Raw genomic sequence first — 26,899 nt, forward strand, 5'->3', positions numbered from 1 at the left:
GATACATCCGTTTCGTAATAATTATACGTACTTGACTGATTTTTTTTTTTTTAGAAAGGAAAAAGTTAACATACAAAGAATGAATAGAATGCATGATTAGTTAATCGTTTTTGTTTTTGTTTTTTTTTTATTAAAGTATTATTTTCTTACTTCACTATCACTTTGAAATGGTTAGCTACGCATGCTGCTTTTTGCTTTTTGTCTTTTTGCTCTTTGTCTTTTTGCTTTCGCTGCTATTGCTACTGCCACTGCTATTAATGATCACTACCGCTGTGCTTTATACCTGATGCAAAATAGTATAATACAAATGTTGTTTGTATTATTTTTTTTTTAACACTTCTTGAATCTCTTTATCTTCACGTCTTCTTTTTTTTTTGTTCTTCCTCCATTAATATTTTAAATATTTAATTCTTTTTTTTTCGATTTTCCTTTTTCGATAGATTGGTTGTAGGATAACTAAACTAATTCTAGTGAATAGTCAAATTGTCTCTCATTTCTATTTTTTGTTTTGTGTTTCTTTTTTCATTATGTGGGTGTTGGTTTTTTTTTTTCTCAATCATTATATTTCCTGAAATATTTGGTAGACTGGATTTTTTTTCCTTTTTGCCAATTGCGCATTCTGAATTCCTTCTTTCGCTCGCCTTAGATTTTTAGTTAAAGACACAAAGCGCAAAGATGGTATACAAACCTTTGGATATTTCACCATTATTGTTCAGAAAAGCACACACTATAGTACAAAGATTAATGGATGATTATTGGAGTATAAAAGGGTAAACCTTTGAAGTTTTTGCAGCCTGCTATATGTTTTTTTTCTGTATAATATATTTTCTCCTTCACTTTTTCTTTTTTTTTTATTCTTATTTATTTTCTATTCTTTTTTTATTTTTTTTGGCCTGCCTTCTTTGATGTTTGTTCTTGAATGTTTATGCAGCTAGTGATCGTCATTTCCCTGCTGAAAAAAAGGCGTGGAAGGTAATCCGTTGTGTTCGTATGTAGAGTTACGTTGACGAAATGTGCTGCGATGGCCACCTAAAAATGTTGAGTAGTGGATTGTAAAAAAAGTTTTGGCGTTTCAAAATTAATTCTTCAACATTCCTTGTCCTGACAAAAAACAATGTATCATTCTTGGGAAACGATGGAAGCAAAATGAAAAATGGGATTTTTTCGTTCCTCTTTTCCTCTTTTCCTTTTTTCCTCTTTTTTTTCTTTGGTTTGTGAAACCAACCATTTGTTATACTTTGTTTTGAGTATGAATAGGTCTAAGGAACCAAAGACTAAAAACATAATAAACTAGCAACAAGTGATTATTAAAGTAGACCATAGATCCTCTCAAAATATTGAGACAGCAGTACCCTTTTTTTTATTTTTCCTTCTTTCTTTTACCTATTTTCTTTTTCCTTTTTTTCTCTGGGAATTCAAGAAAATCAAAAACAAGTATTAAATCTTTAGTGAATAATACATCACCAAGTTTGCATAATAACAATCTAATGCCGTCTTTAGGGCTAAATTTTTTTGCTTCTTTCTTATCCGTTATTGCTTTCAGATTTTCGTAATTCATATAATTGCCTTGAGGTGTGTTTATAAGGAATTTAATCTTTTCAACCCCAACCCACTCCCCTCCCGGCTCTCATAAAACACGTTTGCTATTAGCTTGTTTGATTGTTTGTTTCTCACAATGTTTCCTTTTTCTAGTATTTGATTCACTTCTTCACATCTAACTTTTCCCTACTCCGCCCCTCTCAAGTACATCACTTCACCTGTTGTTTTGCTGTTTTGCTGGTCTATTCTTTAGTTCTCATAATACATCTTATCAGAAACCAACTATTGTGGCGAATAAACCAGTAGCGGCATGCTTCAACGTAATGTAGATGTTCTGTTTTCGTTCTCGTTTCATTTGTTTTTTCTTATTTTCTGGTCCTTTCCATGTAAGATTGACTACGTAAACAATTTCGTCACAAATAAAAAAGGGTCAACCTAGCTTATAATTGTTTTTTTTTCTCCCTCTTTTCACTTCTTCTGCAAGCTATGTAATTAAGGGACAAGGCTATTACGTAGTTTAACGTGCATAATTTTTGAAAGGAAGATTTCAACACTGGGGGTGTGCAATAATATTAAAGTGTGTGATGTCCAATTTGGATAGTGATAGTTGATACTTTTGGTGGTGTTTTGTTTTTTTTTTTCTTTTTTTAAGTTTGATTTTTGCAACAGAATTTGGTTGGAAAAAACAATTGAAAGTGAAGCAAAAAAAAGAAAATGAAGCAACAAAATTTGTGAAATAGAGGATACAGGATGAAGAAACCTAAGTAGACAGGTGTACTGTTCACAATTGAGATTTGGCGTCACTATGGAATTTTGAATTCAGTTTGTTCTTGGAAAGAAGAGATTGATGCTTTATATGGTTTACTAGGCAAAAGTCATTTGTCGCACAACTGTTGACATCTGCTGAGAATCTTTGCAATTTGGTTTATGGAGACACCCCTCGTGAGCATTTTTACTACGCTGGTATTTGGTCTGGTGAATATAAAGCTCACAACCACAGTTGCCATGTCAATCTCGTTAGTTGTGAATTTCATTCAAACTTACTCTTGAAATTTTCTTTGTTTTGTTTTTTTGTTTTCAAATTGCTGTTGAAGGTATCATTTAAGAAAAATACAGATCAAAAGAGAACAAAGATTATTGATTCAATGAACGGAATTTTGCATGATACTTTACTCAAACGTCGTGTCAAAAAGTATCCTACCACTTGTTGGTCATTTGAAAAAAAATCTAAAGGTTGGAAAAAATTCACTACCATTTCATTCCTTTCAATTTTGCTTTTTTGCTTTTTTGCTTTTTTTTGCTTTAGTTTTTACTCTTGTCAATTTCATATTGGATGCAAAATTTCAGGTTTGATTGATTATCAAAAGTTATTTTCCTTTTTCTTTTTTCTTATGGGAAAGGAATCACATCGATGAGGTCATCGTCGTCATGTTGAAGAACAAAGGATGGTGGTCTGTTTCAATATGAATATTGAAGTATGCATGTATAACAACGCGAATCATATTATATTGAACCCTTGGTGCATCGACTACATGCTTTTCTCATCTTCTTCATCTTTTCCTTCTTCAATCAATTTTGCATATTTCGTCTTTGTTGCTTTTTTGCTTGCTCTCTCTTTCTCTCTTTCTTTATTTTTTAACTTTTTTTTTTAATTTTTTTTCTGCTGCAGGTAAATGGAAAGCAAAAAAAATGTAAAGGAGACATGAAAATTTTGAAATAAAAAATAAAAACAACATAAATTACAAACCAATTACTGATAAATGGAAACAACAAATTATGCATTAGTCGCTTTACAGGATTACAAAGTGTTGATTCATAACCGACGTGGAGGAGAAGGAAGTTTCCGGAAGTGCCATCTTGCCGAATGGACAATGCCCAGGAATTAGACTGCAAAAATTACTAATGATTACCATAAAAAATTATCAGACAAGGAAAACAATGCTAGATAGATAATTTTCATAATTTTAGTTCTTTTCCTTTCTATTTTTTTTTTCCTTTCAATTTCGAAATCTCAAAAGTTCGTGCAAACTCATCATCGCATTACTTTGAAGTTTGCTTTGTCAAAGATGGTTGGAAGAAATATAACCTTTTGTTTCGACGTATCTTTGAACTGTGTGCGCTGGAAAAAAAGAATCTCCTTTTTTTTGCTTCGGGTGAACTGCGGTGCATTTTTATATTACTGATTAGAGGACAAATATATATATACAAAGAAAAAGAAAAAGAAAAAGAACAATAATCAAGTGCTCACTATACACCGTTCGCGCCTTTCCCCGGATCATATAACGAGATAATATTTTAATTTTTCCCCCAAAAAGCTTTATATCTTAACAAACGCTAACCCTTTGAAATTCAGGATTAGGCAAGCAAAGAAGAAAAGAAAAAAAATTATATGAACAATTGAATGATTTTAGATTCATCCTTCTGTGAATAGTTTTGCGATGAAGCATGTACTAAAAAAAAAAAATAGCACACATCCATAAGCAATTGAAGTTCTTTTCCAGATGAAAAACCAGTATCGTTGTATCAAGTACAACCGTCGCCTTTGAAGGAAAAAGACACAAACGTTTGATTTTCAGCTAGTTAGCTACCAGTTCTGTTTCAACTTTGGCTGTTTTAAGAATTCGAGGTATTCATCTTCACTTTCACTTTCAACTTCAATTTCACTTTAACTTTCACGTTCACTTTCGCTTTCGCTTTCGTTTATTTCCCTTTCTTTCTTTATTATTTTTTTTTTTTTTCGTCTATGCTTTTCCATCACTAAAAATATGTAATAATAATAACGACACAGCCCATATTGGAATTATAATTGCTTACTCAAAAAGAGTGGGTATCTGAAATTTTGGCGTGTCTTTCCACCTCGCGAATTGAGGCTCGCAGATACAGATTCACGGACTTACACAATAGTTACAAAATCGAAAAATTCCAAATTGGACATTGGGAAATGGATAATGGATAATAGCAAAAGTAGAGTGATTAAATTGGAAGGAGAAAAAAAAAAGGTGACAGGGCAATATCCAATTCAAATTGTTTCCAACCAACAACAAAAAAAAAGAAAAAATATGTTCTTAAACAATAGTCAAGTTCAACAATTGAAGTTTCTAATAAATTTAGGAGAGAAGAAAAAAAAAGTTGTTGATTCGTTTAGAAAATTGCCTCCAAACCGGATTAATACATTTATGAATAACACCGTGCGTGACATCATCTTTTTTGGATTTAGTCAAGCAGAAAATAGAGACTATAAAGAATGATGAACCAAAAAAAATAAAACCATTATGGTTAATTTAGTCAAACTCATTATCGAAGGTTTTATAAAAATTAAACAATCAGATTTTGTGCAAGTTAATTGGTGGTGTTGTCAACAGAGAGTAAGGTAATTGTTCTATGTTCGTATAGGAAGCAACTTTGCACTAACCCATCTAACCCATCTTCTTCCACTACTACTTTTAGTACTACTACTACTACTACTACTGCCGCCACCACCACCACTAATTCTGCTCACTCTTACTTAAATTTCCTATTAATGGTTTTATTCCCAGCTTTCAATCTTTAGTCATATTCTTTAGTCTTTGCCTTTTTTTTCCTTTTTAGTCAAATGTTGTGACAAATTTTGTGCTCTTAAACACAAAAGCATAAAAATGGCAATGAATAGGTATTACTGCATTATGCATTGAGAGCTGTCACAGAACAAACCATAAAAAAATAAAAAAATAAATAAAATAAAAAAATAAAAATATGGAAGCAAAAAAAAGAAGCGCAAGGAGCGCAAGTTGAATATCTTAAATCTGTTCTTAACTATTAACTATACTTGGATGAACCAAACACTGAATGACGAAAACATTATGAGCTATGGTGCCTATGCGAAAGGTTTCACTCACTACTTAAGCATTAAATGTGTAGTATTTTTGTGGTTAATGGAGAGTCGACAGTTTTTGTTTCCAAGAGAAATAACAATCGTTGTTTTGATAAAAGTTTTGATAAAAGTTTTGATACGAACTAGATATCTGGAAAGTACGGCAAAGGTTGTGAGTTTGCTCCAACAGCAAGTTGAAATTTTTTTTTTATTCAAGCAACGGATAACTGTAAAACAGGTAAACTTACATGTACAAATCACACCTAGGCTCAATACCAGTGTTTTAGTCAATAACAACTTTTAGTATACACTCATTTTGGTACTGATTTTAGGTTTGTTTCTTGTTTTGAGGTTGGCATTCACAAGTACATACAAATATTCATATAAACATAAAAACACACACACATACTTACAAACAAACTTACTTACATACAAACTTATGTATAAACTTGAATGTGGTAAACGCATTCGAGATGTAGAATTAGCCAAATAGCCTTGTAAACAATAAAGACCTAAAATAAAAATCTATAATTCGTTTCAATTTGAATCCTTCCACTCGTGTCATTTTGTGCATCATCGCTGATCAATCAATCTTTATTTTCCATTTTAATACCGAATGAAATCTCATCTTTTTTTATTATTTTTTGTCACTAACATTGGTTTGGTTCATTTAAACCTTGCTGCACTCAAAATTGAAGAGGTTCGCAAGGTTAAAAAAAAGACAATTGAATAGTAAAAAAAAGAACATGGAGTATGGAAACTTATAATTGAACTAATATGGTACTTGAAATTAGCATGACTAAATTGATAACTATATTTATTTCTCTGTTAGATGTTGCGCTGATGCTCAAACCTGCAAGACCAACATTCTCTCGGACACCCCCCCTTCCCCCGTACCCAACCATCAAAAAAAAAACAATGCTTTTAACAATTCTTTCTTTGCTTTCTTTGCCTTCCTTGCCTTGTTTTATTCCAGTTGGACTATTATCATCTACACAAGGCTTGGTTTTTTTTTTTAAGTCTCTGCAAGTCATAGCCTTGGATCAAAGAATGTATTATTCACAACAACAACAACAACAACAACAACAACAACAAAGTCGTATACCTCTACAGGCGGAATTAGGTAGCAGTGAAATTCACTCCTATTTTAAAGGGCTACCTGTTGGAGTTTTATGTCCGGATTCTTCGCATTAGATTTTACTTTTGGACGACCCATCCTTCATCTGTGCAACATACATACATAAACAACCAGAGACACTACCACAAGCCTAAAACAATAGGACGACCGCCTTTGAGTTAAAATTAAGTACCCAAGAGCCAAAATTTCACCTGCGCCACCAAATTGTACTTGTTCTTGTTTTTATTTATATTTCTTTTTATGAATTTTTTTATTTTTCATTTTCTTTTGTTCCTTTGTTCCTTTGCTGTGTTGTGCCTCCTCCCGCCTTACTTGTTAGGAATGAGTTTTGCAATACCTTCTCTGTTCCAAACCACAATTAAGTATGAACAATCTCCAGTAAAGATATAGATGAAATCACTCGAAAAAAAAAAAGTAAGTTAAGCAAGTCGCAAACATGTAAACAAAGAAACACCTAATAAAAGAGAAGAAGTGAATATTACAAAATTTTATTGTACAAAAAAGGTGAATGTCGGCTATCAAAAGGCCGTAACGAATGCCGGATTATCTTCAAGTTTTGTGCAACTAAAGACCTAATCCCTTTACCACTACATTTCCATTTTTAAGTACCTCCTTTTAATTCATTTAACTTTTATTGTTTCTTCTTAAAATGGCAACAAAGATTGTTAGAGCACAGTAAACAGATTGTTTTGCCATTTGTCTTGTTTCGTAAATGCAAAGAATCACAAATCACAAATAAGGAGTTAAAGTTTCGGCAACCTCGCCCTCCTCCTTCACACACACTCACACACACTCACACGCACACCCCCAACCAATAGATTAAGCGCATTTAACACAATATCTATCAGTTGCCGAATATGAAGGTGCGGAGTCAACACGCCTCGCCTTATCCCGTCAAGAATAAAAAATAAATTGTTCCGACGGAAGAAGCGGAAATTTGCTAATTTTACTTAGGCAAAAAAATGAAAAAATAAAAAATAAAACAAATAAAAATTGATAAAGCACAGAACTATACCAACATTTAATACACTCGGACTGGTAAATTCAAAAACTTTTTTTTTATTTAGGAAAATAAAAGGATAGATATGAATGGAAACAATCGATGAATAAATGACAATACAATATAATTGTAGATACCCATATTGTACAAATCAAAATAATCTACAGCGTGTAAAACATTTACTAAACAAACATGTTGGTTCTCTGAATTTAAAAAAAATAAGGGAAAAAAAATTAGAACACAACTTTCAAGAAAATTGAAAGTAAAAAAGAAATTATACATTAAAACTATCAAAAATCATTTCTGAGAAATTAAATTTGGGATAAAAAACCTCCCAAATAAACATTCATGCACCTAAACAAGCCATAATTATTAACATCTGCGAACATAGTTTTCATCTCTATCTTCATCGTCATCTTCCTCATCTTCATCAACCTCGATCCCGTTGATAATTTTACCCTTGCAAACTAATAACCGTGTCAACTTCTCATTTAAATCACTGCTCAACAATGCACCACCATCTTCACGAAGCCATTTACGTAACAACACAACAATGTTTGCTATATAAACATTCTCTGAGGAGACACCAGGAACAACTTCATTGACCATCTTGATCAATGATGTAAATGCAAGTAGGTCAATACTCGACGTTGTCAAATTTTTGAAATACTGGAGAAGCTGAATCTCATTTTTGCTCTCATCTAAGTTATGGTAGTATGTGACCAAAGATGACAAGAGAATGATAAACTGTTCACGAGATATCAAAGACTTGACAGCTGACTTGGAAATGGAAGCGGTGGTAAAAGTATTGTTCAAATTAGATTCTTCTTTTTCCTCACCAGCTTTGTCGTATTCTTTAACTTCCTTAACTTCTTTTTCATATTCTTTTTCTTCATCTTCATCATCTTCATCATCAGAAATCTCAACATTGCTATCCATAATTGCTTCTACTTTCGAGTCAATGTTGGATTTGATTTTGTTATACAATATTGGTGCTTGGTTTGTATTCAATACCGTCTCAAAGAGCAAACTGTACGTATTGACAACGGAGTTTTCCGGAATAAGCAGCTTAACAATCTTTAAATCCTTCAAAATTTGACCATTGTTTCCCTTGACTTGATCCAAGTATGTAATATTCAAATCCTGGATCAACTCCAAAAGTCTCATCTCTAAAACTCTAGAGAAAAAATCACCAGAAAATCTCTGTTGCAATTCAACAAACTTAGACTGACCATGTTTAGCCAAGTCGTTATCAACGAATTTCTGTTCCAACGCATTGCTCATAAATCTTTCCGTGAAAAAACAATTATCAAACATCAAAGTACCGTCAACCTTACTTATCAATTTGTTCAACCTTTTCAAAGTCACATCATCACCTTTGTAAGCGAGTTTGGTAATCAAGCTTTTCTTTGCATTCAATGTATGACTCAAAACTGCTGGAACCAATTGAGGAACCTTTCTTTCCAAAATAGCGCCAATGACCAATATTAAAAACGTGTTTTCAAAATTCTCTTCACAACTGAGCAAATAATAATAATCAAACGTCAATTGCGTGAATGATGCAGCATCGGCACCTTTTTGCAAATTTTGCAAAATTTCCCTTCTTCTCAACGCAGTCAAACTTAATGGTGCTCTGAAATGAAAACTAGCCAATAAACAATCAAGCAATGGCCGTGAAGATGATGGATCGCCACCCTTTTCTGTTTGTGCAAACAAGCTCTTCAACATTGGAGCAAAAATAGTAGCCAAACTTCCAATCACCAAAATCAATTTGGTCAAGACCCACAACTGTACAATCATGGGAGATGGGTGAAGCAAAGCATGTGGAAAGATATACGAGGCAAATGGTAAAGCACTTAAGCTTCGGAAATCATTCTCACCACTGCCACCAAATAATGATGTTCCCATAACAGCAGCCATACCACCAAGTAAAAATCTATTTGGTTGATTCGTGTTCCCTTGTTGTTGCTGTTGTTGCTGTTGTGGTTGTAGTTGTTGTTGTTGTTGCTGTTGTGGTGGTGGTGGTAATGGTTGGTGTTGGTGTTGTTGCTGCTGCTGCTGTGGAGAAGACACGTTAGGTACCAACTGGTACAGTGGTTCGCTGTAACTTCCTTGTGCTGCATTACCACTAGTAATTGTATGTTCCGATGGCGAAGACAATACATGTTGTGTTTGAGCAAAGGCTGTTTGTTGTTGTTGTTGTTGTTGGTGGTGGTGTTGTTGGTGTTGTGAAATTGAATTTACTGGTCCACCACCTACTTGTGATAGATTGACATTTGCATTGATATTAGCTTCCTGAATAATCCGCTGCAAGTACAAGTTCTGATCTCTCAACATCGCATTCTTTTGTTCCAAGTGCTTGATGTACTCTGTAGCTTTTGTCAACACACTGGCTTTATTCAATTTTGATGCTGGGGTGATACCTTCCAAATCAGCAATAGAAACATCGTCGCACCCAGCAGCAATCCTCAAAGCGGGCACTGCATCACGTAATATGAGAATCTTGGAATTTATATTGGTTCTATATTTCTTTTCAATCATGTTGTGCGAGTTTTTATCCTTTGACCCCTTTGGTTTGGTGATTTTCGCATTAGCAGTAGCTGCACCAGCACTTGCACCTGCACCTGCACCAGTGGAAGATGAAGATTGCCTCGTCTTGGGCGACTGCTTGTCTGGTTTCTCAGTCTTGACTGACTTATCAACTCTCTCAACCTTTATTGGCTTATCATTTGTCATAGACTCTGGTGATGTGAAATCGGAAATTTCGATTGAAGAATGAGACACTGGTGTAACATTCTCATTATTAAAAGTTACCACCGATGATGAAAAAGAACTCATTTTTTCGTTTGGTATTGAGCTCACATTACTGCTAGTTTCCTGTAACAATCTATTTTGATTGTGCTCGTGATAAGCTTGGCCCATAAAGTCTGGGAAAATAATCTCCTCGCCATTGATTGATGAAGGTGACAAGAAGGGCTCGTTGTAATTGGTTTGATTATTCGACAGCGATTGAGGTGGCACGCCCGATACTAATCTCGTATTATCCAAAACTCCAGAAATAGAGTTGAGAAACTCATCCGTCTCGTCAAAGTTAAAGTTTGACATTTGAGGATCAAGACCTTGCGAGTACAATTCATTAAGTGCAAGATTATTCGATCCTTCAGTTATAAGGTTCAAGTCATTCAACGTTTCATACGCTCTTTCGTCTTCCATCTTAACTCTTTGCGTCATATCGTGTGCTGCAACTTCCATGGTGTAAAGTAAAATTCAATTTCAATGTTTAAACTGTATATATCCTCAAATGCTCTTTAGTAGATGTGTATTCTTTTTCCAACGAAAACAAAAAAATTAAATTAAAGTAGTGGTAACTAGCAAACACTTTGTTCAACCAATATGTATCCTTGGTAAGTCAAAATCTCAACAAAAAAAAAATATACCTAGTCTATTGGTTGGTAATTATTTTTAGTGTAATTGTTGAGGTGTTCTTCTTAATACTCTTCCTTTATCAGCTCTTGTTGTTACTCCTATTTTATAATATAATTTAATTGAATTATAATATTGAATTGTAAGAATCTTTGTATATTAGTAGAAACTGAACTGGACTTGACTTGACTGTATTGAAAACCTTTTCGAAAAAAATTAAAATTTATGTAAAATATCCAAGGAATGTATGAGTCTGATAATAAAGTCGGATGCAAAAAAATTTATCCACTAAGGGGAATCTATTTGATTTTATATCAGTATTGACAAGTAGTAGGGAATTAGTGAAGAAATCTAAGAATGTATATAGACAACAAAAAAGAAAAAAAATTTTTTTTTGTACTTCTGCTGCTAGTACCTTCTTTAAGCTCTTTATCTTTCTTTTTGACTTTTCTTTTTTTGTTTGTTTTGGGTCAATTAAAGATGGCATGTAGGTCATTTTATGTAGGCCAGGACGGAAAATATATAGAATTAGCCTCCCTTCCTTGGTATGGTGCACAGGGCGGGAGTCATAATTACATAGAAAGAGAAGGGAGAGAGAGATTATGTGTGTGTGTGTGTGTGTATGTAAGTGTGTAAGTGTGTAAGTGTGTAAGTGTGTAAGTGTGTAAGTGTGTATACTATCTGCGTCGTAGGTCGTGTGCGTGCTGCAAAATTGCAAAATAGAATGAAAAAAGATCAGATGATTTTTGCATTTCTTTTGTGTCATCTAGCGCCTGTTGCTAATTACAAATTAGGTAAGACAAACACTATAAAGGGTGTAAGCCATGACTAATACTTGTATACGATGCTTACCTCATTTGATAATCATTACAGGAGCAAATTCGTTTACAAACTTCTTGTCTCGTTAAAGTCCGGATTCTACCTACATCAATGACCCCCTATCAGTTAAATGGTACTAGGAAATGCATCAACCAATATAGCGAGGAACGACAAACGACAAATGAAGAACAAAGAACCAAGGAAATAGGAAAAAAAGAAAAAGTAAAAAAGAAGTTGAGCTGCCTTAGTTAGGATCCTTTCCATAAAATAATTTTTTTCTGACCAATGAATGACTCCCTGTATTCAACGTGCTGTATAGTCTAATGATACCTACCTCGTTTACAGTCTTCTTGAACCTCCTTCAATTTGTTTGTCCCTCTATCTCTCTATCCCCCTATCTGTCTCTCTATATGCCTCTTAGCTCGATTAACTTCTTGACTTTTCAATTCAACGGAAGTTCGGAAATAATGCGAGAGTCATATTTTTTTCATACATGAGTATAGCACATTCCTAATTTACTCTTTCCCAACCGATACAGAACGACTCCCAAAAGCATAAAAAAAGAAAAAAACAGATCAAATACTTTTAAAAGTAGAAATCAAAGTATACGGACGTGTCTCGTACGCGTATTCTGTTTCTTAAAAGATTATGAAACACCTTGCTATATGTTGTTTAGCAGTTCAGAAGTAATTAATCGAAAATTGTTGTTTACGCTGCGTCTCCTACATCACCCGCCAATAATTTAAATTCAAAAAGTTTATAAACATTAGTTTGATTATGTTCTATTTTCTTACCTTCACTCAAACTAATCTATGCATATATGTGTATATGTATATTCATAAAAAAAAAGAAAAACCTGGTATTAAATATTTAGCTTTGCCAACCGTCTCACCCCCCCCCCCCCCCCAAACAGCAAAATCATATGCGAATTCTTTGCATAGAGAAGAAGCAACCAGATTGAGCCTCGTGTCCCTTTAGTTTACACATTATACATTTCCTTGGCCCTTTTACTTATTCTTTCTTTCTCTCCCCCCCCCCCCCCCCCCCACTTCTCTTGTTCCTCGTCTGGTTCATGAATTCTTTGAATCAAATCATTTCATTGATCAAAAAAAAAATTATGGCCCATGTGAAGTTTGAATCATACTATGCATGTAGACGAATTCCAATTTCCATTTCGTTTACCCTCGGCTAAAGAATTTTTTTAGACTAATTTAACAATCAAGAATACCATCCCTCTCTTCTGCCCTCCAACTCTGACTCTAACTTTAACACTAGCTCTAACACTAGTTCTAACACTAGCTCTAACACTAGCTCTAACACTAGATCAAAACATGACGAACTGGAACCAAATGCATATAAATGTATATGTACAAAAAAAAAAATGAAGGAAAAAGAAATATATTTATAAATCAACTCTATATTGGCGGTAAGCTAGTTCTGCAAACTGGACATTGTAATTTATACTTCATCCAGCTCTCCAAACACTCCACGTGGAAAATATGGTGACATGGCGTGACCATATACTCCTTTTTAACACCACTTGGAATGTGTACTTTTCTTTTGGAACTCTCTTCTACTTCATCCTTCATAATGATTGGTAATGTAACTTCGGCCATACATATTGGGCAAGTGCACTCACACTCCACGTAAGTTTGTGGAGAGGTTGCATCTGCAGCAGTTGAAGCTGCAGAGGTGGTGACTTTTTGCTTGAAACTCGCCAACAAATCACTTGAAAATCCATCTTCCTTGAGATTTCTCAATGTCAATACCGGTTGGTAATCGTACGCCTTGGGTAACCAACTTTCATTGATCCAAAATCTTGCACCAAAAACATTCTGCAACACCAATAAAAATAATTGGATCACCATCCAGATGGTAACAACAATACATAATGTAGGGTCATATCTATGTCTTAAGGGATTACCTTTGTACAATGCAAAATAGTATAATGGCAACACTCTAATGATACTGCTTCCAAAAACAAACTGCCAATTAAAAGCTTTTCTCCTATTCTTTAGCGTATTTCTTAAAAATTGAGGTATCCAAAACGAGTTGATAAATATTAGACACATGTACTCAAATACAATTCGATACCTTAATCGCCAGCTCAAGGATGAGAAAATTAGAAACATGGCAATTATAGTAAATGTAAACCCAGAGGCAAAGATAGAGTTACTGTATGAAGTCTCTTGCCATGCTTGATCTGGAACAGGTTCATTTTGCTGTGGCTGTTGTAGAGGCTGTTGTTGTTGTTGTTGTTGTGCCGCTGTTGCTGTTGGAGTATTGGCGATGGGAAGTATTGGCCCCTCGGAATTTTCTGCTTCAGCTACCGATTCACCACCAGTTCGAGACTCAGATGGAATGTTGCTTGCACCCCTCATAATCTCCCACCATGTCGTGCCTCTCTCATTGGCTTGTGTTGTAAGAACACTAACCATAAACCTCATCTCAAATATACCACACAGCATAAATGCAATAGTGGCGATACATGCAAGAAGCAAATACAAGTCTTCTGTGACTGTTGAAAGAAGAAGCGACATGAGAGCCAAGAGGGAATCTTCAAATCCAAGTAGAAACAAAGTCTTGCTCGATATGACAGATAATTGGCCAGGTGTCCTCGCCAGGTTCACTTGCTTGAAAATTAAATACAACTGCGCGCAAACCAATACAAGCAACCCAGTCAAAACATTCTTCATTTGGGCACGCAAGACCTCCGATTTGCGTCCAACAAATGGAGTTTGTGGTCTCTTTGTCAAAACAACTCCACAGTCAGGAGAGTAAACCATTATCTCGCCAATGGATAATTGAGGCAACTCGTGGGGCAATGGACTTCCAGTAGGGTGTTTCAATTCATTATCAATATACCTCAAGTCATCATGTGAGAAGCCTGTCTTGTTGAATTGGATAAACGTAACAAACTCACATTGGTCCATCGACTTCAATATCGAACTATTCATATCATCAAGAGTAACTTCCTTGTCATTCTTTATATTGTTGAATTGCTTCATCAAAGTCTTTGCTGTTTGAAACTTGTCCTCATTCATTACAAGATGACTCAACCCATAAGAACCAAAAAACTTGGCCGAGTTTGTTGTGGCCACCAACGAGCCAGTGTTTTGAAAATAAACACCGCTTAGCTGCAACAGATGGTCTTCAACTTCTAAATAGTCTTTTAACGTCAACAGCAAGTCTGCAACTATGGCATCTCCAACTTTCTCACTTTCATTCACAACTTTAAAATCGGGCTCATTGTAGTTGTATTGGTACCCTTTAACAACCACAGAAATCAACCCTTCCTTTGTGATATTTCCAACTCTTGGGTATTGTTCATTTACAGCCATACTGGATGCAGCCAGGTTTTCTTTACTAGCTCCAATTTCACTATCGCTTCTCCTAATATATCTTCCATCTGCGGCTTCACCGTTACCACTTTTAACACTGCTACTACGAGCATCTGTGTTATCATCATCATCATCAATATTATTGTTATTATTATTATTACTATCATCATCATCATCATCATCAAAGTTTGATCTAGAATCGTAATATTGTCTCAAATACTTTGGAATCACAAGATCCACAACCTTCACTTCACTCTTGATTGGGATAAAATCACCATCGGCTCTACCTGATATATTCAACAAATACGCGTCACCTTCTTTGCTTGCATAGTCTCTACCCCAAAACAGCCGTACTTTTTCACTCACAAAATTAGGCAATATCGAATCTTCTTGGTTCTCTTTCCATGGGTGATCTTTGTCGTAATGACGAAAAGGCCAATCCTTAACTTTCTTGTGTTGTAAATGATCTTCATACGAGAGTTGGTACCCTGTAATATTACCATACCCCAGAAGATATTCGGATTTATTCAACTCAGCAAGAGAGTTTGACAACAGTGTCTGGTATACCTCCAACGTCTTTCTCTCGTAGTTTGAATGCGGTTGATCGTTTCCAGACGGTAGGGAGAGAAATATAAACATTATGATGAAAAAAATGAGCGTGTTTCTATCCACCGCCATCTTGTGCTACTTGTTTGAGGTTCTGGATACGGGATAGGTAAGAGGGGTCCGCAAATTTTAGTGTTGATGGTGATGAGAATCTTCCCTGGCTTATATAATGTCACGAATGAAAATGTGATGATCTTGTACAAATTGCTGCCAATATGTATATTATAGTAGCTCCGAAAAAAAGTGTGAAGTAACAAAGAGTAAGGCAAGGCAAGGTAAGAAAATACAAGGCAAGAAGAGGAAGAAGGGGGGGGGCAGAGTGGAGGGCAACTGATTGATAAGACTTTCGCACTTTCCGAGTTTTGTTTCCTCTATAAATATTTTGTTTGCACTTTGATTTTTTTCTTTTCTCTTCTATTTTTTTTTTCTTTTGCTTCTATTCTCCAGTTTTTTTATTTATGTTGTTTTATTAATTATTGGAGTGGAAAGTGCGATATATGCCTTGAAAGAGAAACCACAAGAAAACAGGGTCCACTTTCTCCACACTAATGGTATTGGTTTCGATAACGACGAGCATTTTAATATGTTATGTTTTTGATATAACAATGCAACAACATTCACATCTACATTGAAATTAACAAAAACTTTACAAAGAGACAAATGAATTGTCTTAAATGATAGGAGAAAAAAAAACATTATTAAGCGGTGTTCATTTTTTGTTTTCTAATACATATATATATATAAGAGAAAATGAACAAGTTGTTCAGGTATAAAAATTTCAAATTAAATGTCTTGCTTTTGACTTCTTCAACTAAAGTGCTTTCCCACATCGTCCACTATTATGTTCACCTCAAATCAAATTAAAAGAGTCCCAAGTACAGCCAACAATGCTACCATCAAAGAACTCAAACCAAGTGGTCTCAACTTTTCACCAGCATTTGCAGCTTGAACGACTTCGGCAGATGCAACTGCATTTGCAGAAGCACTCTCAGCAAAGGATGTCGTAATTGTGGTAATCGCTCTGCTCTCAGCAGCCACTGTCTCTGCAACAACATTAGTTTGTTCAGCACCTTTGGCAATTGAAGTAATTGTAAGTGCAGAAGAAGCAGACTCGCTGGTTGCAGCAACAAGGATTTGAGTAGAGCTATTAGTTGCAGTAGGAGCAGCGGTTGATGTTGAGTTTAATGGATATGGAGCGGCAGAAGTATAAGTTTCACAGTCCTCTTCATCATCGTCATCCCAATCATCTTCTTCATCCACACAATCCTCAGTAGGATATGATGTGCCAGAACCACTGGTTGTACCAGAGTAGGATTCATCATCTTCACTATCGTACCCATCTTCACCAGGACAAACGTAATCAGAGCTTCCTGATCCCCATATTGAATCTGATCCTGAACTAGATCCTGAACTAGAGCCAGAACCAGTTCCAACAGTTCCAGATGAGCCTGAGGAGCCTGATGATCCACTAGAGCCTGAAGATCCAGATGAGCCAGAGGAGCCGGAAGATCCAGATGAGCCGGAAGATCCAGAGGAGCCAGAGGAGCCAGAGGATCCAGATGAGCCTTGAGTTGGGTAAGCCACAGCAGTTGTAGTACAATCATCATCATCCTCTTCAATCCATTCCCATTCATCATCATCATCGCCATCATTGCTAGATCCCGAGGAACCAGAAGAGCCGGAAGACCCAGAAGAACCAGAAGAGCCAGAAGTACCACTTCCTGTTCCTTCATTCTCGTATCCATCATCCTCATAATCTTCAGGATAAACTGTATGTGTAGCAATAACTGTGACAGTTGTAGTGTAGACGCCACCTCCTTGAGCAACAGTTGTTGTTGGGCAGTATGTGGTAACAGTGTAAACAATTGTTTCATCGCATTGCTCTTCGTTTTGCGTAACCCATGTGGTAAAAGTTTGACCAGCACCAGTGTATGTGATGTAAACTGTCTCACTTTGGGTATGAGTTTGTACTGGAGCAGGAGCATTAGTGGCAACAACTTGTGTGGTTTTTTCTCCATTAACAGTCGTTGTCACAGCAACAGTTGTTGCATGACCAATCGAGGATTCAACAGCAGTTGTTTTAGTGATTGTTGTAGGCTTACCGTTAACAGTAGTTAAAATGGTTGTTGTTTGGGGAACAGTTGTCACTCCACCTTGAGTGGGCCACTCGCAATCAGTATCGTCGTCATCATCGTCATCATTGTCACCGCCATTGCTACCGGTACCAGTTGCGGTAGTTGTTGGAAGAATAGAGCTCCAGAAGTCCAGACTAGCAGTTGTAACACTGGTTTGTTTTGTAGTACCTTGTGAGTTACCATTTCCACCATTTGTGGCAGTGCCAGCACCTGTACCTGTTGTTGCTCCCGTTGTTCCTGTTGGAATAACAGTTTCATCGGTACAATCTTCTTCGTCATCATCATTGTCACTTGTAGTTTGAGAGGTTCCACTAGTATGAATAGATGTACCTGCGATTGAACTGCCACCACCTGTTCCAGTAACATTGGTGTATGCTGTATTAGAAGAAGAAGAAGAAGAGGCAGTAGTAGTAGTAGCGTCATTTCCAAGTAATGAACTTAACCAATTCTCTCCACTAGATGAGCTCTCAGTTTTAACAGAGCCAGTTGGAGTAGATTGAACTCCAGTTGCTGTACTTGAGACAACTGTAGAGTCATCACCGAGCAATGAACTCAACCAGTTTCCACCATTATCAGTAGTGCTTGTTACAGGAACGGAGTTTGTAGTTGGAGCTGTAGGTTCATCAGTACAGTCTTCATCGTCATCATAATCGGATGATTGAGTAGACTCGCCGCCAAGTAATGAGCTCAACCAATCTTCAACACTAGAGCTAATTTCTGATTGAGTAGCAGCTGAACCTGTAGCTGAACCTGTAGCTGAACCTGTAGCTGAACCTGTTGGAGTTGCAGTTGTAGAAAGTGTTGATTCTCCTGCAGCTGCAACTGATGAAGATGTTGCTCCAGTTGGCTGTGAGCTTGATGAATCACCCAAAAGATCAGACAACCAGGAGTTGAGTCCACCACCTCCACCACCGCTGCTGCTGCTGCTGCCACTTCCCGTGGTCGTTGTTTGTGTTGCACCTGTAGTAGGTGTTATGGTTGCAGGAGTGGTTGATTCTTCCTCACAATCATCATCATCATCGTCATCAGCCAGACTTGAAGAATTTGTTGCACTAGTTGCTGATGACGTTTGACTAGAGTTCGAGCCAGTGCCAGATCCCAAAGGTGTGGTAGATGAACCAGAAGCTTGTGAAGATTGAGCACCGGAACTTGTTGCACTTCCACTATTTGAAGATCCAGTAGTTGGTGTAGTAGTTGATGATCCACCAGGGAAAAGATCAGACAACCATGACTCAAGTCCTCCACTACCTCCTGCTGAAGATGTTCCTGCACCTGTTCCAGTTGTTGCTGTAGTTGGAGCAACAGTTGAAGGTGTAGTTGTGCCAGCAGGGGGGCTACTTGTTGTTTCATCTGCAGGTGAAGTTGATTCTTCTTCACATTCTTCGTCATCCTCGTCAACAGAGCTAGAAGCTGCTGATGAAGAAGAAGAAGACGTGGCAACTCTTGCTGCTGCTGCTGCAAAAAGACCTCTTGATGTACTAGATGCAGTAGAGGAACTGGAGGCAACAGAAGAAGTAGTTGGAGCTGATGATGATAAAGGCTGCAAAGCTGTTGCTGAGGATATTGGTGTGTTAACTTCATCATTAACTATTGAGGAAGATGCTCCGGCTTGTAATGGTGTGGAAGAGCCAGCTCCTTGAACCAAAGCTGAACCTGATGAAGCAGCTGCAGATGCAGATGCAGCAGTCCCAGATGATGCTGGTGATAAAGGCGATGAACCAGCTACTGTTGCTGCTGCTACTGTTGATGATGCTGCTGCAGGAGTGGTGGCGGCTGCGGCAGCTGCGGCAGCAGCACTTGTTGTTTGACCTGTCAAACCATTGTATATATCCATTAAAAAGTTTCTTTTTTCCTTTACTTCTCTCGCCTCCATTGCATTAGCAATTGCCAACAATGTGACAAAAAGCGATGTAGATGTGGACACCTTCATGTTGTCTCACAATTGTCAATTATCTGAGAATTTTTTTTTAATGAACCTTTGAGTAAATAGTAACGAATGAATTGAATTAAATGAAAACCTTTGGTTCTTGTTTAGGTGTGTCTTTAAACTATCTTCTTATGAAAAAGAAAATATGAAAAGAATTATGAAAAAGAAAAAAGAAAAGAACAGAAACAGGTTGGTCAATAACTTATGAGATCCTTTGAAAAAGACTTTGAAAGTAATAAAAAAATGAAAACAAACTAAAAGAAAAAGCTCGCCAACACTCTTTCTGAAATATGGTCGACTTTGACCATGGTTATAAATACATATCTCGATTGACCCAGAACAATTTCTATATTTGGTGGAGATCATTTTGTGCAGCTAAAATAAAGGGTACTTGAGATCTCGTGAAAGGTTAGACTACTGGATTTGGTAAAAAAAAAAAATTTAAAATGGGACTAGTCAATAATGGTGATGAAAATGGAGTAGGTGCATGTGCGCACAAAATTGTAAATGAATAGTCCACTATAAATTAAATTTCCTAATTGGGTAACATAAATTTTGCAACCTTTTTTCCCAATCTGAAAGATGTGGAGAGCGGGAGAGAGAAAAAAAGAGAGAGAGAGAATTGAAAGATTTCTAAACAATAAACCAAATACATACCATTTGTTTTCTTTTTCGAGTACGATGGGAATACATGTACATCAAACCAATTAGACGATGGTACTTTGTAAAAGATTGATGATTGAATTGAAAGCACCGAGTGGGGTTTCACGGCATATTGAGAAAAGGGCCAGACTCTTTGCCGATCATTTATGAGGCCCCAAAAAAAACAAAATAAAAAAAGGAAGACATGTTCTTTACCGACTATACTCTATTCTGTCAAAATGAAGGCTTTTTTTGTGGTTTACTTTCTTACAAGCTGTAAAGTGAAATTGTTTTGAGATGTGGATAGTTCATAATGAAGATGTTTGATTAAAAGAGCCGAAATACCTTGGTTCTTTCTTTCTTCTTTTTTTTGGCTATTATTTCAATATCGTTTAAGCGAATTTGAAGCCACTTCTTCTTACACCTCAATAGTTTTCCTCCATTTGATCCTTTACATTTCTTCCATGTCCTCCGTGTTTTCTGGTTCTAGTCCTTGTTTCCAAGTGCATTTGTAATATTTTTTCGCCATTCGATAAACTCTATATCAACGTAAATTTATCTTTTGTTTTTCTTTTCAAACAAGACACCATTGCCCATTCAACTCAATTTACATGTCCTTGTGTTTTTTTTATGTAAAAAAAAAAAGAATACCAAAAAAGTATGCGTATACTCTTTTTCATTTTTTGCTAGACTTGCCATACTAGCCATACTCAACTCTACATCTTTCCCTTCTTAACTTTCATTTTACAATATAACGAAAAGCTCTAAATGAATGAATGTCCTTAGCAAAAAAAAATTAATAAAATAAATATAAAAGAGATGTAAGCTAAACGAAACTTTCTTTACTTTTGCTCTTTCTAAAATTAGAATATCTTTAGATGCATCATCTTGTCTTTTATTCAACTCAATTCAATGTCCAAAGATCTCCGTCTCCGTAAGAGAGTATGGTACATACATTTATATTCATCTATATACATATATACATCTATATTTATATACAAATTGGGTAATTTTTTTTATTGTTTTTTTTTTTATTTTTCATTTTGCTTCTTTATTTTCATTTGTATTATTTGCTAAAGATTTCTCGGGTTTATTCAATTCTTCCAACTCTCGGAGGTAAAGAACATCTGTATTAATATTCTTTATAAATTTTGTATTTTTTTTTTATTAACATAACAATTTGCACCCATGAGATCCGCTGGCAGAAGTGGCACATGTACCAAAAACAAAAAAAATGTTTCCATTAAACTCTGTTTTTTTCCAGCTTGTATGTAGTCAAAAAATCGGTATTAAGCAAAGTGATGAATAAAAGATAATCCAAAGATAGTCATCATGGGTCAAAGTTTGCATCTAGAATTCGCTATTCAAGAATTGTATTATTTTATTAATGACATCCAATACTATACTATACAATACTTTACTATATTATACTTGTTTGTATTTGCCTATATGTATGTACATACATATATACTACTATATTTATTTTTTATTACCCGACATTGAACTGAAAACGGACTTGTAATATCATTGCAAGTTTATAATTGAAAAAAAAAAGGAAAAGAAAACGGATAAAAAAGAACTGGTGATGCGGGGTTTTAATCTTGCTTTTGCTGTTGCTTTTGCTGTTGCTGTTGCTTTTACTTTTGCTGGCGCTATTGTTGTTATTGTTGTTTTTTTGGCCACGGTACAATAGGGGTATCATCAAGCGACTTTAATGTACAGTCTCTTTGGAAGGATCTCGTCTCGTTTAAGTTTGTTGTTGTTTGCTTTAAATTCAGCTTGTTTCTTTGCAATTATCTTATTAACACTTTTTCTCACCAACTTTCTAATTTCTTTCTTATCAGTTGCACTTCTCTTCATCTTGTTTCTAATAACACATTGACCGGCAGTTGACCCACTAGATCCACCAAAGATCGATGTAAACAATGTTGTAAACACATCGGAGATCAAGTCTGAGCCACTAACAGAAGTACCAGACGACGACGAAGAAGAAGAAGAAGAACCACCAAAGAGGGAGCTGAATATGCTGCTAAGAAAGCTTCCAAAGGAGCCACTTGACGAAGATCCTGAGGACTCAAACAAGTCGTCAAAGATTTCACCTGCAAAACTCAAAAGACCGGTGAATAATGATCCAAAGTCGATTGAGTTGAAAATGTCTTCAAAAATCTCTTCTCCAAAGTCCAAAACATCATCGATTAAATCATCGCCACTTACACTGCTAGAGGAACTGGTGCTCTTGGTAGTGTTTGAAGGGCTGAAAAATGAATCAAGCAAGGAACTAAAGAAATCGTCACCATCGTCCGAAGAAGAAGAAGATGTATCGGTTGATGCGGTTGTAGTTGACGAGGAGGAGGTGGTGGTATTGGAATCAGAAGAGCCAAAAATGTCATCAAATATACTTCCGAGAATTGATCCAGTTGATGTTGACTCAGACACAGCAGAGGATGTAGTAGCAGTTGTGGTGGCAGATGCATCATTGCCTCCAAAAAAGTCATCAAGTAAGCCAGCGAGGAATCCTTCGGTGGCACTTGAAGAAGCTGCTGAAACTGTTCCTGTTCCTGCTGCTGCATTTGTGGTGGTGGTTGTAGCTGAGTCGCCATTTCCGAAAAAGTCATCAAGCAATCCCCCGATAAGTCCTTGTGAGGTGCTTGTAGATGCTGGAGATGCAGCTCCTCCTGTAGCTGATCCTGTTGCAACGGAGGCAACAACTAACGAGGTTGGGTTTGTTGCTGCTGAATTGCCGGAGCTACCGGAGTCGTTGTTTCCAGAGTCACCAAATAAACTATCTACCAAACCTCCCAATAAGGATGGAGTCTCCGTTGAGGAGCCTGTTGGTGAGTCCACTACTGTGGCAGCACCCACTGGAGTTGAGCTTTCAATGGGAGCGGCATTTCCAGCTGCAGATTCTGTGTTTAAAGCAGCAGCTACTGCTGAGCCAGTAACAATATCGACTTGTTGAGCATTTTCTTCGGCTGCCTTAACTGTAAGAGCAATTGAGGCGGATATAAGGAGTGAACTGACCTTCATCTTTTCTTAAAAAAAACTTTGTTGATTGTCCAAAAATAAAATTTAAAATAGAAAATAGAAAAAAGGAAGAAGGAGTTGTGTTTTGTTATTGAACTTATGGAAACGAAAGTCGACAAAGTAGAATGGATATAAAAATGGAAAAGGAAAAGAAGGTTGTAGATTTTAGAAAAGTGAAAAAGAAAGCTGTGTATTTTTTGAACAAATCTTTTATCTTTTCTTTATTCTGTTAACATTTCAATTTCGGATGTAGGAAGTTTGGTAAATGTATATATATATATATATATATATACGAAGAAAAGATTGGGGTTTGGTGTAGATGTGAAATCAGTATATAATTTACGATTTTTTGGCGTCTGGTATAGTCTTCCCAAGTAGGTAATTGATTGTATATTGGAAAGTTGCAAAAACGACAATGTAAATAAAAAATAATAATAATAAATATTCGCCCTAACAGAGAAAAGAGAATGGAAAATAAAAGACTAAATAAAATTTTTATTTTGTTTCCTAATTAGGTAAAAGACAGATTTTGTTTCTTTTTTTGGGGGGGGGCAGGAGAATTCACACTTCCGGTTCTTGTGTAATACATCTATTCTGGCCAAACAACACTACTACAAACTTAATAACTTGTTGATTGATTTATAACAACAACAATAAAGAATACAACAAAATTTGATTCAAATTAGCTAGACGATGGCTATATCATCAAGCTAACTTTCATAAACACTGTCAGATCTATATATAAAAAATGATTGGGGAAAAAGAAATGAGAGTGTTGGTGGTTTTGCATACGTTCCTCTACCTCTTCTTGTTTTTTTTTTTTTTTTTTGCAAAATTCAGTTTTTTGGCAAATTTTACAATCACATTCATGCTAATATTGTACTAAAAACAGTCTGTGGGGAAGAGGGAACATTTAACTCTTTTTCTTTTAAGAAATTTCTAATCACCATGGATGTTTAAAATAGTCCAGGCAAGATGTTATTTCTGCAATTGATGTTGTTAAGCTTGGTATTACCTTCATAATCATAGCTTAAACTTCGTATGTTTATTCAACAAATGGGATACCGAAAATTGGTAGAACCTTTCCGTATGCAGGAACAGTGAATCAGGCGTGAACCTTTTTTTTTTTTTTTGAGACACACAATCTCAATCTGACTCTGTTTGGTTCTGTGTGGCTCTTTTGGGCTCTCTCTCACGCTTTTATTCTCTTTCTCTCTCTCTCTCTCTCTCTCTTATTCATCCAAGTTAAGAACTAGAGCAAGAGTTTACGAGTCTCAAAATCAAGGCATCAAAATTATCTTAGTTAGCCATAATCACTGTTCCCACCACAATCACTTCCACCCCTTCCCACAGGCATACACAGATACACAATTTCTTTTGAGCAACTAATATATCATACCTCGATTCCCTCCCCCTCGCCACACCTTTGTTTTTTTTTTTTTAACCTCATCTTTACATCTCCTCTATAAACTAGCTTTCACGAAAAATGAGACCAACATTAGTCCGTTTAGTGCGTCCTCGTCGACCTGAAAGACCAAACCAAACTCCATTGTTTCCACCATTAAAACTCTACAGATCAATTCTTCGAGCTCATTTGCACAAATTACCCAAAGAGTTACGATCACTAGGTGATGCATACGTGAAGAAGGAATTCAAAGACCACAAAAAAATAGATAACCCATTACACATTGTAGGCTTCCTTACGGAGTGGCAAGACTATTTAAGACAAATTGATGGTGGTAAGTGGCTCGATGGGAAATTAAGCTCACAAGATTTGGAGAAAATGTCACCAGAACAAGTTGGACAATTGTATGAATTGATGGAAGCTACTAAACGACTTGGAGAAGAAGAGCAAGATCAATAAATGAGTAAGTGAGTAAGTGAATGGGTGAGTAAGCGAGTAGGTGAATGGGTGAATGGGTAGGCCAAATGCATCAACAAATGTCGCAATACAACTTAATTCTATTGCTTTACAGCATAGACTGGAGTCAAATTTATTACAGTAAATACATCGTTTCCTCCACTGACTTGTCAAATGTTCTAAATCTATTTATTAACGAAATATAACAAAGACTATGAAAATATTTTTTTTTTTCAAATGTTTGCTCTATTTGCTTACAATCCTTTTCCGTAGTTTCCACTAGTGAAAAAGTCAAAAATAATCTTGACAATCTTCTCCAAAGCCTCCAACCAAACTCTCAATTGCTCGGCAATCTTGGCTTGATCAGCACCCAATTTGGCAAAGAAATCTTTTCTATAAGGACACGCCTTCATTGCCAATTTGAAAATAGGCTTAACAAGCATTCCGTGGTACTTGCTCAATGTCTTGCCATAAGCATCTGTGAATGTCACTGTCATCTCCTTATCCGGGTTATCCACTGTCTCTCTCATTGCTTGTGCAGTGAATTGTAATCCCCTAGACAACCAAAGTAAACCTTGAGTTGCAGTTTTGGTTTTGGTGTTGGCCTCCGAAAGCACCAAGCCTTGCAAAGTTGATGCATTTGCAGGATCAGCAAGCAATTTGGTTTTAATCTTGTTGATGTTGTTGGTCATATCGCTTTGCACGACAGAGAATGCTGAAGAGCCAAGAAGGTCGAATAACTTGACAAGCGATTCAGAGGCCTCGAGAAAATCAGCAGAATCAATCTTCTGGTCCTCTGTCAACTTGACGTCGGCAAAGGACTTTTTCATTTCATCAAAGAATGTGGACATTATTAAAAAAATATACGTTTAGCGTGGTTTCAAGAGAATGTGGCGGGGTGGGTCGTGGTAATAATGATGGTGTTGTCAAGTATTAGTAGCAGAAGCAGTAGTAACAGCAACAACAACAAAAACGAAAACGAAAACAAAAAAAAAATATATTAAGTGGAGGAAACTGTAGTGGGTAGTGGTTTAAGATAAGTGCTGCTGTATTTTTTTTTTTTTTTGTTCAGTTTAAAGAAAATTAAATTGCGAACGCGTAAGAAATTGGGAAACTATATATTTATCTACTTTTGAAGGTACCTCAATTGTCAGCAAAATCAATCATCAATGCCACATAAAGTTGGATTTACCTTCCAATTTTTAACATGAGCAACCTAACAATACGGAGAGACAAGAATATTGAGACCAGTGCTTTACTTAGACATTAATTTGGCACAGTATCAATTGAAAAATGATGATTATCATCTGGCGTATACTTATATAACGGGTGAAACATACCTTATCTTCAAAAAAAATACTGGAAAGTAATATTTTCAAGACAAATAAACAAGTATTACAACCACCAGATAAAGAAAGATGCATTGAACTAATGATTAAAGAAATGATTACACGTGAAGAGAGCTAAGCTTGGGAAATGGTTGTTCTTCTAGGAGGAAAGATTACAATAGATTGTTTATGGGTATTTTACACCAAAAGCTGATGGTAGGTACAAATCGAGATTGGTTGCAGAAAGCTTGACTCAACGTGAAGGT

General features: G+C 36.0%; 6 protein-coding genes across 6 annotated transcripts; 1 reads left to right on the forward strand and 5 right to left on the reverse strand. All coding sequences in view use genetic code 12, as the record gives it.

Moving 5' to 3' along the window:
- Positions 1–7,899: 7,899 nt before the first annotated feature.
- On the reverse strand, positions 7,900–10,779 carry CPH2 (Clr6 histone deacetylase associated PHD protein-2 Cph2; the record flags this gene model as incomplete). Its single annotated transcript, XM_001523791.1, has 1 exon — positions 7,900–10,779. One exon carries the CDS (start codon positions 10,777–10,779, stop codon positions 7,900–7,902), a length of 2,880 nt encoding a protein of 959 aa, XP_001523841.2.
- Positions 10,780–13,184: 2,405 nt separating this feature from the next.
- PVL30_005389 (uncharacterized protein) lies at positions 13,185–15,749 on the reverse strand (the record flags this gene model as incomplete). The annotated part of the gene is made up of 1 exon (XM_001523793.2): positions 13,185–15,749. The coding sequence occupies one exon, from the start codon at positions 15,747–15,749 to the stop codon at positions 13,185–13,187; it is 2,565 nt and encodes an 854-aa protein (XP_001523843.2).
- An 822-nt stretch (positions 15,750–16,571) lies between these two features.
- Positions 16,572–19,781, reverse strand: PVL30_005390 (uncharacterized protein; the record flags this gene model as incomplete). Its single annotated transcript, XM_001523794.1, has 1 exon — positions 16,572–19,781. One exon carries the CDS (start codon positions 19,779–19,781, stop codon positions 16,572–16,574), a length of 3,210 nt encoding a protein of 1,069 aa, XP_001523844.2.
- Positions 19,782–22,121: 2,340 nt separating this feature from the next.
- PVL30_005391 (uncharacterized protein) lies at positions 22,122–23,447 on the reverse strand (the record flags this gene model as incomplete). Its single annotated transcript, XM_001523795.1, has 1 exon — positions 22,122–23,447. One exon carries the CDS (start codon positions 23,445–23,447, stop codon positions 22,122–22,124), a length of 1,326 nt encoding a protein of 441 aa, XP_001523845.2.
- Positions 23,448–24,930: 1,483 nt separating this feature from the next.
- On the forward strand, positions 24,931–25,308 carry SDH7 (Acetate utilization and gluconeoproteinsis protein; the record flags this gene model as incomplete). The annotated part of the gene is made up of 1 exon (XM_001523796.1): positions 24,931–25,308. One exon carries the CDS (start codon positions 24,931–24,933, stop codon positions 25,306–25,308), a length of 378 nt encoding a protein of 125 aa, XP_001523846.1.
- A 251-nt stretch (positions 25,309–25,559) lies between these two features.
- PVL30_005393 (uncharacterized protein) lies at positions 25,560–26,156 on the reverse strand (the record flags this gene model as incomplete). The annotated part of the gene is made up of 1 exon (XM_001523797.1): positions 25,560–26,156. One exon carries the CDS (start codon positions 26,154–26,156, stop codon positions 25,560–25,562), a length of 597 nt encoding a protein of 198 aa, XP_001523847.1.
- Between the last annotated feature and the right edge of the window lie 743 nt (positions 26,157–26,899).

Source organism: Lodderomyces elongisporus, chromosome 8, assembly GCF_030384665.1.
Source record: "Lodderomyces elongisporus chromosome 8, complete sequence".
Taxonomy (NCBI): Eukaryota; Fungi; Ascomycota; class Pichiomycetes; order Serinales; family Debaryomycetaceae; genus Lodderomyces; species Lodderomyces elongisporus.